The following is a 19,870-nucleotide window of genomic DNA, read 5'->3' on the forward strand; positions in this document are numbered from 1 at the left end:
TACGTATTTCAAGTAAGAAAATTAGCAGGTACGCTTCATGTATGCAACTTGTCGTCCCTTTTAACGCCAGAAGTTAATGGAGGATGAAACTTACAATGAAATGGTGGTTTGAGTTGACTTAAGTGTCATTTTTTTAAAAAAAGTTTGGAGGTGTAATGAAAATAGAAGTGTCCGTTTGAAGGGGTTACTCATTGTTTACCTAGGAAGAAAGTATAAAATTTAACAGGTAATTAAAATTTTTCTTATAAGCCTTTTGCTCATGCTTTGATTTAGGAAACAACTGCAACTCCTCTACATTGACTACAAGATTAACAGTAATAAAACCCAAACACAGCATTATTGCAATATCTTCACTGCGAACACCCAATTCCTATACATTTACTCTGATTTTGAGATGACTTCTAACTTGGCATCTACATTGATGCTTTTAGGGCTTGTGGAGGCAAAAGGATTAGGTGGCATAGTTAAATTATCTCCTCCTTCTAACATTTGAATTGCAACTTTCATGGAAGGACGATCCCCTGGATGCCATTGGATGCACCAGAGTCCTACAATTGCAAGTTTCTTTGCAACTATAGGATCTCTATCATTCTCAAATAAGACTTGTAGGTCTTCTCTCTGTTCCATGAGATTGTAGATCCATTCTGGAAAGTAAACTTCGCTAGTGTTCTCCTCAACGTCAACATTTTTCCTCCCTCCAATTATTTCAAGCAACAACATTCCAAAACTATAAACATCTGCTTTATAAGACACATTTTCAAAGTTCCTAAAGAACACTTCGGGTGCAATGTAACCCATGGTCCCCTTGACCGTGGTCATGGACACTATACTTTGATCCTTAGAACACAATTTGGCAAGACCGAAATCTGAAATTTTTGGATTGAAGTTTTGGTCTAGCAAAATATTCTGAGGCTTGATATCAAAATGGACGATTCGTTGGTCGCACCCTTGGTGAAGATATTCAATTCCATTTGCTATGCCGAGAGCTATGTCTTGCAACTTATCCCAACCAAGAAACCTGTTATTGGTGCCCATTGAAGATATGAAATTCTCCAATGAGCCATTTGGTAAGAACTCATAAACTAGAGCTCGTTTAAATCCATCAGCACAAAACCCAACCAAGCGAACCACATTAGCGTGGTGGATCCTACCCATTGTTCCAACTTCATTGATGAATTCTTCCCCATTTTTCGTGGACATGTTTAGGAGCTTCACCGCAACATAGATTTCATTGGAAAGCTTTCCTTTGAACACTGTTCCATAGGCTCCTTCACCCAACTTATCAGTAAATTGATGTGTAATCCTTTTAATATCAGCATACAAATATCTTGTGGGCTTAAAATTTTTGTAATCATCCAAAAACTTCTGAATCTTTGCTTGATTTCCTTTTTCTACTTTATCATACCTATAGATGTAGTAGAATGCAAAGACCGCTAATACTAATAGAAATGAACCTAAGATAGCACCTGCATGTTACACAATTAATCACGGGTCAAGATAAATAATTTCCATATACCCAACAATATTATTAAATATTTCAAATGGTCAGTGATAACAACTTACCAATAGCCACAAATTTTGTTGATTCACCTGTAAAATTTTTTTGAACATAATTAGCTTCTCATCATATTCATCAGAAAAAAAAAATCATATAAATTGGATATAGAGGACGATACCTTTGGTGGGTTTATGTTGTCTAGGGAAGCACTCAGTTGTTTCTGTGCCATTGCCCTTGTTCTTCAATCTACAATTCTTCCCTTTCACTTCACATTTTCTGCAATCTGGATTGTTCCACTTCAATTCAAAAACTTGATCATGACCGATCAATATATTATATGGAATTGATCGAACATTGTACATCTTTCTACAATATAAAGGACTGGGCAAGTAGCTGATGTCACCATCGGTGGCATAAACTTGGTTGCTAGGGCCACTAAGGCAGGAGATCTGGTGGGATCTACTGTTATCTTTTCCTTTTGCTTGGGAACAGTTGAATAAGGCATAGCCATTACTGTCATCAGCATTCATGCGGTCTTGGTTGAATTCAAAGGGAGAGGAAGATAATTGGAGTCCCTGAAGCTGTGTTGGGAAGCAATAATATTTGTCATACAAATGAATTACCTGAGATTTGTAGTCAATCTTTTTAACAAAGAGCTTTACTGAAATCGGCAGCTCGAGAAGTGTATCATTTGTAAGAGTGCAAGATAGATTAAACCCAGAAAAGCCACAGTGATTTTGCTGCCTGTCTTTGAGTCGGAAAGGAAATCGGATGGCTGGGCCATGGCGTCCACAGCTTAATTCAGGACACTCATTTTGGCCTTCTCCATGGCCTGCTACTATGGAAACATTAACAAGAAGCAATAACAAGTATGAGATTCCCACTTCTAAGGAAATATCCATCTTTCTAGTCTCGAAGGTTTCTCAGGCTCTTGATTTTATCAGAACAAATTAAGAAGCTAATACCATAAATAATTTGTTTCATGGCACACGCAAATTGACTCGGTCAGCTTTTATCATAATTTTCATCCAAATTAATATGAAAGTCTATCAATTAATATGGTCCCAGTCCCAAATGGCATAGAAAAAAAAAAAAAGTGGTCCCAAATTCTCATAAATTATGCGTGTGAATTTTTTAGAATTAATGATACTTGTCAATTGGTAAACAAGGAAAAACTTAAAAGAATAGTGACATTGAAAAAAACTGAAAGTCGATATATTATATTAAATTACCACTTATTCAAAAAGTTTAAGTTTTTAGGACAAGTGGTAATTTAACATGGTATCAAAGCCAAAAGTCCTGAAATTTAACATTGACTCCGTCAATTCACATCAATTTCAATTAAATATTTAACGGGAGTTTGAACCCACACATGAGTGGGAGTGTTAAAGTAATGATTAAGGCCTTGTTTGATTCGCGAAATGTCTAGTAAATTAGAAAAACAATAGCTACTAATAAGAATAGAAGAGTGTGTAATAGAATAACTATTTCTATTCCTTAGTTTGGTAACAACACACATGCAAAACTTGGAATTCAATCAAAATTACGAAAAACACCTTATTATTTTTTTTTTAAACTCATATTATAAAAATAAAAATAAAAAAAAAGGCTTGTCGCGGCCATCCCGATAAGCAACGGGGGTCCACGACCACCCCAAAGGAGCTCCGTGGGTAGTTGTGGCCACCCCTGAAGCAAATATGGGGTGGCCTTAGCCACCCCAAAATGCAATGGGGGTGGTCACACCACCCCTAGACGGCTCGGGGGTGGTCCTCCGAGACGTCTGGGGGTGGTGCTACCACCCTCGACCTCTTTTGTGGGTGGCCGACCACACCAATGGGTGGTCAAGCCACCCACTTTATTTTTCATTTATTTTTTATTTTGTTTTAAGTTTAAATTTAAAAAAAATTTGGGTATTTTGGAAAAATGTATTCCGATCCATTTTTTAAGGATTAGTTAAGTCACTTTTTTTTTTGACATATCCGCACAAGAGGGGGAAAGGATTCGAACTAGTGACCTCCGCTTCATTGAGCGTGGTCCTAGCCGATTGAACTACCTCTTAGGGACTAAGTCACTTATTTTTGAGTGGCTTAGCTAATCGTGTATGTATGAGATCAGAAGTCCTATGAGAATAAACTATTCCCAAAAATAGTGTGTTACCAAACAAATAAATAGTTATACCTAAGATTAACTAGTTTATTCCAAGAGTCTATTCCACAAATCAAACAGACCCTAATATCTAGTTAATGTTGCAGCGGCCGTGGTCAATAGTCAAGCTCATCAATGAGCGTAGGCCCAATTCACCAAGCATGGAATCCAACCATTATCAGTGACCGACTCTTCTCCAGTGGCATTGATCAAGCCATTACCCTCTCTCATAATCCTCTCTCTCTCTCTCTGAAAATGGCAATGCTCCTCTTTCATATTGTTCTTGTACTGCTCCAAGTCCATGAAACTTGGAGTGCGCAAGAAGAAAGTACGTACACTCAACAACACTGCGCTCCTTCTTCATGCGGCAATATCCATAACATAAGCTACCCTTTTGCGTTAAAAAGCCAACCAGAAAACTGCGGCGATCCGAGGTATAAGCTGTCGTGCGAAAACAACCAGACAGTGTTATACTTATATGCCGGAAAATACAACGTACGGGAAATCAGTTACAGCAACTACAGAATCCGAGTTTCAGACTCCGGTATTCAGGAGAATGATAATTTCTCCCTCATCCCTCATTATTTTCTAAGGTACGAGAATTTCAGTTCAGGGGATCCATATGTCACAGAGTTTCCATATAACTCAGAGGGCCCAATTAGTGAGTCGATATCGTCTGTCTGGAACTTTCCCGGAAAAGAACTTTCCCATCCTGCGGTTTTCGTGAAGTGCAAGAGCTAGGAAAGAGTTTAAAAGAAGGTGGCTGTTTAAAAGAATAGCAAGAGCTAGGAAAGTAGGGGGAAACTGTCGTAGAAATTGAAAAACAGTTCACGATTGCTCTCCCTTTGCTTTCATTCTGCAGTGCCTTAAAGGTGATAGGTCATGGGACCCTACAAAATTTATGGGAGGGACCTTTCTTTTTAATGTCGACAGGCAAGTTTGACAACTATTCTGCAAGTTACTTGGGTCTACAACTAATTCATTTATGACCTTCATAAGTGTTGAGAAACTGCTTTCAAAACAACTTAAGAAAAATAAGCAAAACACAACATATGTGAAACTCAAAACACATGCAGATTTTTTTATTATTATTATTTTTTAATGTATTTGGTATAATCTGGTATGTTTATTTACACTTTTTCTTTTTTCTTCTTTTTTTTTTTTTTTTTTTTTTTAAAAGCTTTTTTAAGTTGAGTTGTCTATCTTTCATTTGAATGGCTTTATGCCACAATCCGTAAAAGTTATTATGCTAGACTTCATTTTTCTAACTATCTCTTAACCATTTCTTGATTTTCATATATATTTTTTAAAAAATTTATTATTGAATATGTGGGATTTACGTGTAAACTTATAAATTCAATGATAAATTAAAAAAGATGATTAAGAAATAATTAAGAGAAAGAAGTTTAACATTTATTAAAGAGTTTACCTCAAGTCCAAGTCAGAGTCAAAATGGAACACCTATATGGTTATGCCTTTAGTGGTGATAACCACGTCATGGGACCTACAAAAGTTGCATGTGGAAGGACCTTTCATTTCTCTCTCGACCGGCTAGATTGAAAGTGTGCATTTGAAGATAGAGTTTGAAAATTGGAAGTTTGAGATTGTAACATTTCTCAATAATTTATGCATTTCGTAAGTGTTGAGCAATTGCTTTCAACGACTGTCAACCTCCATGACTGAACAACATCCATGATATAGGGTATTAACCTCCATAGCTATGGCCATGGATCCCAATTCCATGACCACATGGGACTCACGGAACAACAGTCATACGGCCAGGCTAGGCACTTACAATCAAGAGTGTGATGCGGTTATTTACAACATTCACAAAATGGGACATTCTTTTTAATATTTGCATCCCCATCATATTTTTACAAACCGCATTCGTGCGATTATTGCAGTTATTATCCGTGCGCTATCCGTACATTCGGTAATGAGATTTGTGTGCCTATTTTATTCTTTTTGGGCTTCTTTGGGTCTCTATTAGATTTTATTTTAAACGATTTTTGACTTGTTATGATTTTTTGAAAATATAATGATTTCATATTACTTTTAAAAACAATGTAAACATACCTATCACTACAAAAAAACCATTTTTTAATGACAGGCGTTTTCTGACGTGTTCTAGTGTCCGACACGTCAGAAAATTTTTCTGACGGGTCGTTTCTGACGCGTGTTGAGTGTCAGAAACGTAGGTGTCAGGAAAAAAAATTTCCTGACGTGTGACTAGGCAACACGTCAGAAAATTCTGACGTGTTACCCACTCACACGTCAGAAAATTTTTCTGACGTTGCATTTTTGCCACGTCAGAATTTTTCTGACGTGTCATTTTTGGCACGTCAGAAAAATTCTGACGTGTCATTTCTGCCACGTCAGAAAATTTTCTGACGTGATAGTTCTGACACACGTTAGAAAATTAAAAAATTAAATAAAAATTAATTAATTTTTTTTTTAATTTTTTTTTCTGGAATTTTTAATTATTAATTAATTAAATTATTTTTTTTTTCTTTTGAATTCCTCTGCACGCACGGCAGCTCCCTCACGCTGCCGTACGTGCAGATCTGTGTTTCTCGAGAAACACAGATCGATCTGATCTGCACCACACCATGGTGCAGATCTGCACCATGGTGAGAGCTGGAGAAAATTTTCTCCAGCTCTCATTTTTCTCTCTCTCTTTTCAAAAAATCAATCTGAAAAACCCAGAAAATCTTCAAAATCGATCTTCTCCTCTTCTTCTTCTTCTTCTTCTTCTTCTCTTCTCCTTTTTTTTTTTTTCTTTTTTTTTTTCTTCTTCTTCTCTTCTCCTTTTCTTTTTCTTCGATCTGCTGCATGCTTCTCAATTTTTCCCCTTCACCTTTTGTTTCTCTTCATCCTCTAGAGGTGCCGTGCAGACTGCAGAGAAGCAGCTGGGAAAAAAAAATGTGCTGCAGGGAGATTGAGACAGGAGAGAGAATGTGCTGGGAAAAAAAAATGAAGAGGTAAAAAATAATAAGTGGGAAAAAGTTGAGGGGGGAAATAAAAAGAGGGAAAGAAGTTCAAAATCCCGCCTAAAGGGGGCCAATCGAGGTAATTTCCTGACGTGTTAAGTGTCGCACGTCAGAAATTTCTGACGTGCGACACCTGGCACGTCAGAAAATTATATATATATATATATATATATATATATATATATATATATATATATTAGTTTATATTTATAAATATACATATCTGATTATATATATATATATATACATATATATAGCATTCTGACGTGGTGGTTTGCCACGTCAGAAATTTTCTGACGTGGCAGACCGCCACGTCAGAAATTTCTGACGTGGCAAATTTTGCAACGTCAGAAATTATATTATTTTTAAATTTTTCAAATTTGTAATATTTTTCTGACGCTCCAACATTTAAAACGTCAGAATTTTCTGACGTGTCTGAACAGACACGTCAGAAATTTCTGACGTGTTACTATTCACACGTCAGGAAAAAATTTTCTGACGTTTTATATATAACACGACAGAAAATTGCTGAGGTGGCAAAAATTTTACACTGTAGCACACGTCATTTTGGTATTAAACACCAAAACATTGTCGTTTTGGTGAATTTATTAAAAAAAAGATATGTAAACCATATATATATATAAAGGGTATGCGGATCATACTTTAAAACTGCTATCCACATCTGTATATGCAGATAGTGGTTTTTGCTAACCGTATCAGCATCCGTATATGTAGATAATGGATAGCGGATAGTTGCGAATAGCAAATGCGGCGGTTAATATCAACTCGCATATACATCTCCTAACTTTAAAATGTACTTAACTCTCTAGACTACAATTTCGAGCAAGTTACACCATTAAGTAGTTTCTCACATTAAAATAGATAGAAAATAACAAGTGTTATCAAATGTCATTTTTAGCGTGAATTACTGAATTTACCATTAACATTTTTAGAAAAAGAACAAAATATATAATAAATAAAATGAGGAACTTCGCTTTAACCCCATAAAGGTTGAATATTTGATTATGATTTGATTCCCTTACATCTACATTTGAATGGTTAAACAAGGCTAGCAAATTAGGGGACACGTAGCCGAGTTCAAGCTCAAGCGAGCCGAGTTTGAATGAATTGAATGTTCAAAGTTCATCTCACGTTCGAGCCAAATTAAATTACCCATATAATTAATTCAATTAAAACGAGCCTAAAAATTAATTCTTCAGCTCGACTCAAGAAAATTATGCCCTACATCTACATCTCAATGATCAAACTAATAAGGATAAAAATTCTTGATAATTTGACTACCCTAGTTCAAAGGATTTAGTTGATTTGATTATCGTAAATTAAGAGATTTAGTTTGTATTTAAAATTATTCAAATTTCTGTAAAGATCTATAAATAGAGCATTGTACTCAAATTAACTATATATAAAAAAAAAAAGATGTAACGTATAATTAATACTTTAAGGTGTGAATATAAACCATAGGTCGAACTACTTTAATGCGGTGCCTTTTATTTTTTCCTTTTATATCCTTGATTAGTTATAAGATTCTATACAAACAAGGTGGCTGTTTAAAAGAATAGCAAGTAGGGGGAAACTGTCGTAGAAATTGAAAAACAGTTCACGATTGCTCTCCCTTTGCTTTCATTCTGCAGTGCCTTAAAGGTGATAGGTCATGGGACCCTACAAAATTTATGGGAGGGACCTTTCTTTTTAATGTCGGCAGGAAAGTTTGACAACTATTCTGCAAGTTACTTGGGTCTACAACTAATTCATTTATGACCTTCATAAGTGTTGAGAAGTTGCTTTCAAAACTACTTAAGAAAAATAAGCAAAACACAACAAATGTGAAACTCAAAACACATGCAGATTTATTTTTTTTTTTTCTAATGTATTTGGTATAATCTGGTATGTTTATTTACATTCAATTTTTTTTTTTTTTTTTTTTTTTTTTTTAAGCTTTTTTAAGTTGAGTTGTCTATCTTTCATTTGAATGGCTTTATGCCACAATCCATAAAAGTTATTATGCTAGGCTTCATTCTTCGAACCATCTTTTAACCATCTCATAATTTTCATACATATTTTTTTAAAAATTTATCATTGAATATATGAGATTTACGTGTAAACCTACAAATTCAATGATAAATTAAAAAAGATGATTAAGAAATAATTAAGAGAAAGAAGTTTAACATTTATTAAAGAGTTTACCTCAAGTCCAAGTCGGAGTCAAAATTGAACACCTATATTATTATGCCTTTAGTGGTGATAACCACGTCATGGGACCTACAAAAGTTGCATGTGGAAGGACCTTTCTTTTCTCTGTCGGCAGGCAAGATTTAAAGTGTGCATTTGAAGAGTTTGAAAATTGGAAGTGAGAGATTGTAACATTTCTCAATAATTTATGCATTTCATAAGTGTTGAGCAATTGCTTTCAAGTTTTCGACGACTGTCAACCTCCATGACTGAACAACATCCATGATATAGGGGATTAACCTCCATAGCTATGGCCATGGCTCCCAATTCCATGACCACATGGGACCCACGGAACAACAGTCATATGGCCAGGTTAGGCACTTACAATCAAGATTGTACATTCAGATGCGGTTATTTACAACATCCACAAAATGCGAATATTCTTTTTAAATATTTGCATCTGCATTATTAGGTGATGAGATTTTTGTGTTTATTTTATTCTTTTTGGGCTTATTTGGGTCTCTATTAGATTTTATTTTAAATGATTTTTGACTAGTTATAATTTTTTGAAAATATAATGATTTCATATTACTTTTAAAAAAACAATGTAAACATACCTATACATAATCTAAAGAACGGCATTTTGGTATTAAACAACTAAACATTGTCGTTTTGGTGAATTTATTAAATATAAGATATGTAAACCATATATATATAAAGGGTATGTGGATCATACTTTAAAATTGCTATCCGCATGTACATATGCGGATAGTAGTTTTTGCTAACCGTATCCGCATCTATATATGTAGATAGTGGATAGCGGATAGTTGCGAATAGCAAATGCGGCGGTTAATATCCGCTCGCATATACATCTCCTAACTTTAAAATGTACTTAATTCTCTAGACTACAATTTCGTGCAAGTTACACCATTCAGTAGTTTCTTACATTAAAATAGACAGAAAATAACAAGTGTTCTGAAATGTAATTTTTAGCGTGAATTACTGAATTCACCATTAACATTTTTATAAAAAGAACAAAATATATAATAAATAAAAGGAGAAACTTCACTTTTTAACCCCATGAACTTTCATGACTTTTGCAATTTTCTCCTTAAAGCACAAAAGCTCTTAATGTTTTTTTGCAATGTCACTCTTATGTTTGATTTTTCATAAGCATGTCAAAATTACCAAAATATCCCTATTTTTTTATTAAAAAAATAAAAAATTGTAAAGATTCAGGTTTCGGTCATGATTAAAGGAATTTGCAAAAATACCCATGCCTGAATCTTTACATTTTTTTTTTTAAAAAAAAAAATTATATATTTTTAATTTTGTTTTAAGTTTAAATTAAAAAAAAAAAAAAAAAAAAAATTGGGTATTTTGGAAAAATGTATTCCGATCCATTTTTTAAGGATTAGTAAAGCCACTTTTTTTTTTTTTTTGACATATCCGCACAAGAGGGGGAGAGGATTCGAACTAGTGACCTCCGCTTCATTGAGCGTGGTCCTAGCCGATTGAACTACCTCTTAGGGACTAAGCCACTTATTTTTGAGTGGCTTAGCTAATCGTGTATGTATGAGATCAGAAGTCCTATGAGAATAAACTATTCCCAGAAATAGTGTGTTACCAAACAAATAAATAGTTATACCTAAGATTAACTAGTCTATTCCACAAATCAAACAGACCCTAATATCTAGTTAATGTTGCAGCGGCCGTGGTCAATAGTCAAGCTCATCAATGAGCGTAGGCCCAATTCACCAAGCATGGAATCCAACCATTATCAATGACCGACTCTTCTCCAGTGGCATTGATCAAGCCATTACCCTCTTTCATAATCCTCTCTCTCTCTCTCTGAAAATGGCAATGCTCCTCTTTCATATTGTTCTAGTACTGCTCCAAGTCCATGAAACTTGGAGTGCGCAAGAAGAAAGTACGTACACTCAACAACACTGCGCTCCTTCTTCATGCGGCAATATCCATAACATAAGCTACCCTTTTGCGTTAGAAAGCCAACCAGAAAACTGCGGCGATCCGAGGTATAAGCTGTCGTGCGAAAACAACCAGACAGTGTTATACTTATATGCCGGAAAATACAACGTACGGGAAATCAGTTACAGCAACTACAGAATCCGAGTTTCAGACTCCGGTATTCAGGAGAATGATAATTTCTCCCTCATCCCTCATTATTTTCTAAGGTACGAGAATTTCAGTTCAGGGGATCCATATGTCACAGAGTTTCCATATAACTCAGAGGGCCCAATTAGTGAGTCGATATCGTCTGTCTGGAACTTTCCCGGAAGAGAACTTTCCCATCCTGCGGTTTTCGTGAAGTGCCAAAAGCCAGCGAATTCTTCATTTTATGTGAACATTTCTGATTGCTTTAACTCTTCTTTATCGGATTCCGAGAGGTATAGATATATTCAGGTTCGCACAACGAGTCCAGAGCAGGTGGAGGACACGTGCCGAAGTGATCAAATATCTCTGTCGACGGGGAAAACATTTTACCCAGAAAATACTTCCTGTGCAGACGCCCACAATGATATATTGCTACATGGTTTTGAGCTTTCATGGCACCAAGTTTATTGTGGAAGCTGCGCCGGAAGAGATGACATCTGCTACCTTGACGGCGCCTACAATGTTTTTCGTTGCTACACTCTTATAAACGAAGGTAAATGCTACAAACTCAACCGATCTCACATAATTTTGGATTTTTCATGGTCTAAACAAATCCTCAAGTAATTAATTTTAGTTTTCAGTATATCAAATTCACTTGTCTATGTAAATCAAACTTCTGTAATATTTGTTTATACCGTTAGATGAAAGAAAAATACTAGGCTTATAAACAAATTTTATAAAATAAATTTTACAACACTATGTAGCACAATATGATTGTGTTTCTCAAAAGTTGAATTTATCTCATTTCCAATCATATTGTGCCACATCATGTTGTAAGAGTTTTTTTATAAAATTTGTTTGTAAGCCTAACATTCATCTTCAAGATTTTGAGTTTCTATAAAATTAATATTTGGTTTCCTAAGTTATTGGAATGACAATAAATGAATGTTAAAAATATTAAAAAAAACATATGAGAGATGACACTTGTTACTCATTAAAATAGGTTGAAGAAAATTTTCTCCGAACTGATTTGGAGGAAATTTCCGTCATTTTAAAAAATCTAAAGGGATTCAAATCCTACAATTTTTGTACAATTAAACTAATGTAGAGTACTCATAAATTATTGAATCACATAAATCTAATGATTGATGAACACTCCATAATGATTGATGGACACTCCATGTCAGCATAGTTAGGATTTACTCAATCATGTATCCCATGCCATGCTAATATCTTAAGATATTTATTCTAGGCAATGTAATGAGATGTTTTTTTTTTCTAGTTTAGCATTATCATGACTTGGTTTTTAATTCTAAGCATCAAAAAGCTGATTTATTTCCTTTCTTTTTCAAAGGAGTACTACACAGTATACTACAAAGTCTACGTCAAGGTAAGGTTTCTATCTCAAAAAGTTGTTTCATATATATATATATATATATATATATTATGGTTGATCGCATAAATAATTTTTTTTTCTTTCCGATCTCGATTGTCATCTGTTGTGAGAAATAAATATTTTGAATAGTCAAGAAATATATGTTATAAGATAATAAAATAAGTCTCTCTTGTTTCACTTTTGTGCCCTTCCAAAAATAATGTGGTTCGATCTTAAACTCACCATTAATTGGACTTGTGATTGATCATTATTGAATTTTAATTAACTGGTAATTTTAAGAGCCATAACATTCTTGGAGGGACATGATACAAAATAGACTTTTATAATTACTCATGTTTCTAAGGTGATATCCCAGTCAATTGGAAACGAAATTATACGACATTTTTTGTTTTTTTGCAGACTTTAGACAGTTAAAGATTTAACTGTATAATTTTCTCTTTTTCTTTTTCATGAAAATTTTGAAATTATATTTGAACCGTTAAAAAAATAGAATAGATCTCCTCTAATTTTTGTTTTTCTTCTAATATTTGATAATGGGAGAAAAAAAAAGGCATAAAACTATCAATTCTAATTAATTAAATACCTTATATATTGACTATCATTTTCAATATGCATTATAATGACTTGATTCTTAACTAGATTTTTTAAACGCTAATATTATTCTTCTGTTTGTCAAACCAGTAATATCCCGAAGCCATCGAATTGTGGTGTTCCTAGGTGAGGGTTTCTATCTCAAACTTTTTAGACTTTGTTTAGGCTAATGTACGTAATTAATTATCTTGTCTCTGCCATGTAAGAATTTGTATTTCTTCATTGATATTCTTTAATTGTTCTATAGCAGATCATTTAATAGATTGTAAAGCATGAAAAAAAAAAAAAAAAATCATGAAACTATTAATGATGACATTTACATGAAAAAGGCACAAAATTAAACTGGTACGTACTGCTTAATTACTAAAATAAATTTATTTATGAAGGCCCCAAATAAATAAATAAATAATTGCTGACAACAGTTTAAGAGAAAATTTCTTTAGTTTTCTTACAAGAAATTTGGTGATGTTCTCGCACAGGATCATACCATGTAGCAATTGCTGTATTGGTCGGTCCATTCCTGATTGCGTATTTGATATATAGATGGCGTAGGAGGCATTTGTCAATGTACAACAATGTTGAAGAATTTCTTCAAAGCCACAATAATCTTATTCCAATAAGGTATTCTTACTCAGAAATTCAGAAGATCACAAAGAGTTTTAAGGACAAATTGGGTGGAGGAGGCTATGGTACTGTATTTAAAGGAACACTTCGTAGTGGTTGTGTTGTAGCTATAAAAATGTTAGATAAGTCCAAAGGTAATGGGCAGGACTTTATCAATGAGGTGGCAACCATTGGAAGGATTCACCATGTTAATGTAGTGCAACTCATCGGTTATTGTGTTGAAGGATCAAAGCGGGCTCTTGTATATGAATTCATGCCTAATGGGTCTCTAAATAATTATATTTTTTTGCAAGAAGGAAATATCCTTCTAAGTTATGGGAGAATGTACGGTATTGCTTTAGGAGTGGCTCGTGGGATTCAATATTTGCATCAAGGATGTGACATGCAGATTTTGCATTTTGATATCAAGCCTCACAACATTCTTCTTGATAAGGACTTTACTCCCAAGATTTCTGACTTTGGCCTAGCAAAATTGTATCCTGTAGATCAAAGCATTGTTTCTTTGGCTGCTGCAAGAGGGACAGTTGGATATATGGCTCCCGAGTTATTTTACAAAAACATTGGAGGTGTTTCATACAAAGCTGATGTATATAGTTTTGGAATGTTATTAATGGAAATGGCTGGTAGAAGAAAGAACTTGAATGCATTTGCTGACCGATTAAGTCAAATTTACTTCCCTACTTGGGCTTATGAACAATTGCATGATGGAAAGGACATAGACATGGAAAATGCTACAGTGGATGAGAAAATAGAAGTTAAGAAGATTATCATAGTCGCGTTATGGTGTATACAGTTGAAGCCTAGCGATCGTCCTTCAATGTACAAAGTGGTAGAAATGCTTGAAGGAGAAGTTGAATACTTACAAATACCTCCCAAACCTTCCTTCTCAACATTGGAGAGACAACCAGAGAGACCCATAACAGTTGTTGTTGGGAATTCAAATCAAACTTGTTCATCAAGTCAGTCAGATAAATCAAGTGAAATAACTCAAGTTTAGATGCAATTAATTGATATGCCTGTTTGCTGGGCAAGTTGTTCTTTTACATATATTTGACAGCACAAAGATGTTGACTTTTTTATGTAGAAAATAAGAGTTTCTGTGATCTATGATATATAACTCTCCTTATTACACCAGTTTCCATGTTTGAATTCTTCATGTTCATAATTAATCACTGAATTGAGCTTTATTTTGAGAAGGTATGCTAATATTCTTCATTTTCTAGTAGTCATCATCTGCTTTATCAATTTTTCATATTGGGTTAGACCAATATCCTTGCCATTTGGACATAAATCTTGGTTTCAATTCATTAATATTTACTTTTAAACGTTGAAGATAATGAACCAATTGAGCAACTATTTTTTGAAAGCTTTGGAAGAATGGAATTTCAAATCTATGGTTAAATGTTTCAACTAGTCAACCAAGAAGGTACTGGGTCCAATGTATGTGTTGGGTGTGCATTGATTCATATGCTTGCAAAGGGATAGTGGAGATATGGAATTGAGATTCACTACAATTAAGTTGCTTGAATTTAACAGAAATTTGGGCCGCTTTTGAGAAATGACTGTAGGACTCATTTGTTCCTTTCATCTTATTAAAAGAGCGAAGACTTGATCAAAAGGATCAATAGATGTTGGATTTGGTTTGGAGGTATATCAGAGAGTTTATTCACTTTTATAGTGTTGTACAGAGTAACAGAAATGGTAAATTATATCCTACGATTTACAGCCATTGAATATAATGAAAAGAAAGGAAAGCTATTGAATATAAAGAAAAGAAAGGAAAGCTATGAGAGTACAAGGGAAAAATCTACAGCTATTCAACTAGACTTGCTGTACACGATGGAAGCTTTCCAATCTTGCTTGATGATTTTGTTGTCAATAATTATAAAGCAAATATAAAGCTTCCTTAAATATAGAATTCTTGTTGTCCACACAAATCACGTGTAAGCTATTGAATGCCTTGATTCCTTAATATAGAATTCCTTAAATATAGAATTCTTGCTGTCCACACAAATCACGTGTAAGCTATTGAATGCCTTGATTCCTTAATATAGAATTCCTTAAATATAGAATTCTTGCTGTCCACACAAATCACGTGCAAGCTATTGAATGCCTTGATGATTTTGCATCAAGGCATGATCTTCAATATCTTGGTTAACATACCCCCTCAAGCGAATGGGGAGGGAACGAACCATAAGCTTGTCTCGTAATAGCAGAAATCTAGCAGATGTGAGGCCTTTTGTGAAGATATCAGATGGTTGATTAGAAGTAGAAATGTAATGGGCAACTAAATCCTTGTTAAACACTTTCTCACGAATAAAATGGTAATCGATCTCAATGTGCTTGGTACAAGCATGAAACACCGGATTAGATGAGAGAGAAAGAGCCCCAATATTATCAACCCATAGACAAGGGGTTGTGAAAATAGTGATGCGAATCTCTTTTAATAACATGCGAATCCAATACAACTCAGCCACAATGAGAGCCATGGAACAATACTCCGCTTCAGTACTCGACCTAGCAACTGTAGGTTGCTTCTTGGCAGCCCAAGAAATGAGACAAGGTCCTAAATAAATGGTATAACATGTGGTAGATTTCCTGTCATCAGGACTACCAGCCCAATCAGAATCACAATAGCCATTTATTTTCAAAGAGCCAGCCCAATCAGAATCACAATAGCCATTTATTTTCAAAGAGCCTGAAGTGTAGTAGAGCCCAAAGGATAAAGTGCCTTTCAAATATCGAAGAACCCTTTTTGCAGCCGTCATATGAACAGAGGTAGGGGAGTGAAGAAATTGGCATAGTTGATTAACACTATAAGAAATATTGGGACGTGTCAACGTGCAATATTGAAGGGCTCCAACAATATGACAGTATTCAGTAGGATCTGAAAGAGGCTCACCATCAAACTTAGATAACTTCCCACCAAAGACACAAGGAGTGGAAGATGGCTTGGCTCCAACCATCTTAACCCTATAAAGAAGGTCTATCACATATTTACCTTGGTGAAGATGTAGTCCCTGGGAATCACGGTGAGCATGAATGCCCAAAAAAAATGAGAGATCACCTAAATCCTTCAAAGCAAATTCAGCTTGCAAGCGAGTGATCAATCCTGAGATGGCAGCAAAATTATTACTAGTAATAATGATATCATCGACGTATACCAATACAAAAAGACTAATTGAGTCTCTATGAAAGAAAAATAGAGAAGTATCCACACTAGATCCCAAAAATCCCAACTCCAACAAAGCTTGAGAGAGACGAAGAAACCAAGCCCGAGGAGCTTGTTTTAAACCGTACAAAGACTTTTGAAGCTTACAAACATAGTCAGGATGAGCACAATCTTCAAAACCCTTAGGTTGTTCCATAAATACCTCTTCTTCCAAGTACCCATGCAAGAATGCATTGGAGACATCTAATTGACGAATTGGCCAATTGTAGTGAACAGCCACAGCAAGAAGGAGGCGAACTGTGGCAGGTTTTATAACGGGACTGAATGTCTCAGTAAAATCAAGCCCATCAACTTGATCAAAACCCTTTGCTACCAGCCGTGCTTTATACCTGTCAATGGAGCCATCGGATTTCTGCTTGAGTTTGAAGACCCATTTGTTTCTAATAATCCGATTATGAGTAGGTCGTGGACAGAGAGTCCATGTATCATTAGCAATAAGAGCATCAAATTCGGCTTGCATGGCAGATTTCCAATGCGGATTACCTACTGCTTGCTTATATGTGTGAGGTTCAGGTGGAAGGGATATAGAGGACAGAGCAACCAATGGGTGTTTGGTAGAATAATAAAGCTGAAAGTTTGGGAACTGTTTCGGCTTTAGAGAGTGAGTTTGGGACCTAGTAACCATGTGGGTAGAATTGGGTACAGATGGCTCACTGGCAAGACCAACAGATGCGTGGTCTGTAGTGGGCATGGTCATAGAAGGAGACACCAAATCATGGGAACTAGAAGCAACATGGGCGTGATCTGAAGCAGGTATGGGTATAGAAGTAGAAGTCAAAGTATGGGACCTAGATGGGACTTGAGCACTATTGGGTGAGAAAGGAGTTGGTGGGTCATTGATGGGTCTACCTACACATGGTGAGGCATTGGTTGGACTAGTGGTAGCTTCTGGAGAAATAGTGGGTGAGTTCTCAAAATCTGTAGTAGATAAAGACAAATCAGAATTATTGGGAGGAGGTGATGTATCCATAGCTAATACAGGATTAGGTAACATAAAATCAAAAGAGGATAAAGGGAGTGAGTTACCTGAGTGTCGAGAACTGCTACCAGGTGAGGTATCGACTTGGGGAGTAGAAGCAGGAACTATATCCATTCCTGGAAATTGAGTTTCATCGAAAACCACATGGCGGGAAATGTAGACACGGTTGGTAAGAGGATCAAGACACCTATATCCTTTTTGATTAGAACTATAACCCAAAAAGATGCATTTCTTGCTACGAAAAGACAATTTATGTGGAGTATAAGGCCTAAGTAAAGGGAAGCATGTACACCCAAAAGAACGAAGGAAAGAATAATCTGGGTGTTTGTGAAATAGAGTAAAATATGGAGAATTGTGATTTAAAATTGGAGTAGGCATACGGTTGATTAAATAAACTGATGTCAAGAAAGCATCAACCCAATATTTATTTGAAAGATTTGATTGGACAAGGAGAGATAGACCAATTTCAGCTACATGTCTATGTTTACGTTCTGCAATTCCATTTTGCTCAGATGTATATGGACAGGTTAATCGGTGTAATATACCATGTGTTTCAAGAAAATTTTGAAATGCACGTGAAACATATTCACCACCATTATCAGTTTGAAATCGTTTAATTTTGCAAGAAAATAAATTTTCAACCAAAACTTTAAATTTTATAAAACACAATAATACATCAGATTTATGTTTTAATGGATACATCCAGGCAAAACGAGAATGATCATCAATAAACACGACATAGAATTTACAACCTCCAACAGACATAAACGGAGAGGTCCATACATCCGAATGGATTAATTCAAGGGGACTATGTGAGACATGACTAGAAGCAGGGAAAGGCAATTTTTTGCTTTTTGAGAGATTACATGGTTCACATAGAGTTTGAATTTTTGTAGGACCCGTGACATTGAGAAATGATTTCTGTAGGAGTTGCTGAAGAACAGGTGTTGAGGGATGACCTAACCGTAAATGCCAGACATTTATTGGTGCAGTGACGCCTATGAAAGCAGTAAATGAAGAAGTAGCTTTGCAAGAAGCTTTATTGGAACAAAACTGTTGCAGAAAAATAGGATATAGCCCAGCTCTACTCGGCCCTTGTAGGAGTACCTCCTTGGTTAGCATGTCCTTGATCACAAAAGAAGATGATGTAAGAATAAAATAACAGTTATTGTCCTTGCAGAATTTTTGAATGGAAAGAAGGTTAGAAGATGCATTAGGACAATGTAAAATATCTTTGAGTGATAATTTAGAATGAGGAGTAATAAGAAGAGAGGATCCAGTATTAGAGATCTGCAAACCATTGCCATTGCCGACAGTGACACTCTCATTGCCTTGATATGGTTGTTTCTCAGTTAGGTTCTCAAGGTCAGCAGTTACATGACGATTAGCACCACTGTCAAGGTACCAAGGTTGTTCTTCTTCATCTGCAACATGAGTATGGGCTGCCATTGCAGCCAATTGAGAAGGTGGATGCCTTCCTTGATAAGCAAAGTCCAAGCGATGGTAGCAATCCAACGCTTGATGACTTGATTTACCACATATCTGACAGGGAGATCTATTAGTGGTAAAAAACTGAGAATTATTTGAATTGGACTTAATATGTGCATGCTGATTCATGTTTGATGTAGTAGCTCTGTTGTTGGGCATAAATGGTCTAGTATAGACACGATTCTTAGGCACAAATTTGTTCTTCTTATAGTGCTGTGGGGCTCGTGATTTTTGAGTGAAGAAGGCAACTTGGGTTGCTTCAGGTGGCACCGTCTTCTGATGGGTATCAAGTAGGTGCTCAAAATTGAGCAGTTCAGATTGAAAATCATGAAAAGAAATTGCAGCATCTCGAGTAGCAAAACTCAGTGAGGTGATAAACGATTGGTAAGAGGAATTAAGACCTCCTACTACATATGAAATCAGATCTTCATCATCAACTGGCTTGCCAACAACAGCCAATTGATCTGCCCAATTCTTGGCAGTCAATAAATAATCCGAACAACTCTTAGAACCTTGATGCAATGTTTGCAACTGTCTCTTCAAATGAGAGATATGAGATTTAGATTGAGGAGCAAAACGATTTGCCAAATGTGACCAAACCTGACGTGAGGTGTGCAGTCCA

General features: G+C 35.4%; 2 protein-coding genes across 2 annotated transcripts; one reads left to right on the plus strand and one right to left on the minus strand.

Moving 5' to 3' along the window:
* Positions 1–292: 292 nt before the first annotated feature.
* Positions 293–2,400, minus strand: LOC148587169 (rust resistance kinase Lr10-like). The gene is made up of 3 exons (XM_088512913.1): positions 1,677–2,400; positions 1,564–1,590; positions 293–1,466 (listed from the first exon to the last, which is right to left on the minus strand). Exons 1-3 carry the CDS (start codon positions 2,398–2,400, stop codon positions 379–381), a joined length of 1,839 nt encoding a protein of 612 aa, XP_088369039.1. The 3' UTR covers positions 293–378.
* A 1,498-nt stretch (positions 2,401–3,898) lies between these two features.
* LOC132167649 (rust resistance kinase Lr10-like) lies at positions 3,899–14,546 on the plus strand. Its single transcript, XM_088513610.1, has 6 exons — positions 3,899–4,275; positions 8,020–8,045; positions 11,129–11,491; positions 12,293–12,328; positions 13,016–13,090; positions 13,405–14,546. The coding sequence occupies exons 1-6, from the start codon at positions 3,899–3,901 to the stop codon at positions 14,544–14,546; spliced, it is 2,019 nt and encodes a 672-aa protein (XP_088369736.1).
* Positions 14,547–19,870: the final 5,324 nt, after the last annotated feature.

This window comes from Corylus avellana, chromosome 2 (assembly GCF_965113065.1).
Source record: "Corylus avellana chromosome 2, dhCorAvel1.hap1.2, whole genome shotgun sequence".
NCBI classification, from domain to species: domain Eukaryota; kingdom Viridiplantae; phylum Streptophyta; class Magnoliopsida; order Fagales; family Betulaceae; genus Corylus; species Corylus avellana.

What these genes read in the sequence shown, in the direction of transcription:
- LOC148587169 (XM_088512913.1), bottom strand. Translation starts at nt 2,400, where the DNA reads ATGGATATTTCCTTAGAAGTGGGAATCTCATACTTGTTATTGCTTCTT. An exon ending in ACAACATAAACCCACCAAAG is followed by an intron (nt 1,591 to 1,676) that starts GTATCGTCCTCT and finishes AAAATTTTACAG; the next exon opens with GTGAATCAACAAAATTTGTG. An exon ending in AACAAAATTTGTGGCTATTG is followed by an intron (nt 1,467 to 1,563) that starts GTAAGTTGTTAT and finishes TGTAACATGCAG; the next exon opens with GTGCTATCTTAGGTTCATTT.
- LOC132167649 (XM_088513610.1), top strand. Translation starts at nt 3,899, where the DNA reads ATGGCAATGCTCCTCTTTCATATTGTTCTTGTACTGCTCCAAGTCCAT. An exon ending in AAATAGAGCATTGTACTCAA is followed by an intron (nt 8,046 to 11,128) that starts ATTAACTATATA and finishes CCGGAAGAGAAC; the next exon opens with TTTCCCATCCTGCGGTTTTC. An exon ending in CTACACTCTTATAAACGAAG is followed by an intron (nt 11,492 to 12,292) that starts GTAAATGCTACA and finishes TCTTTTTCAAAG; the next exon opens with GAGTACTACACAGTATACTA.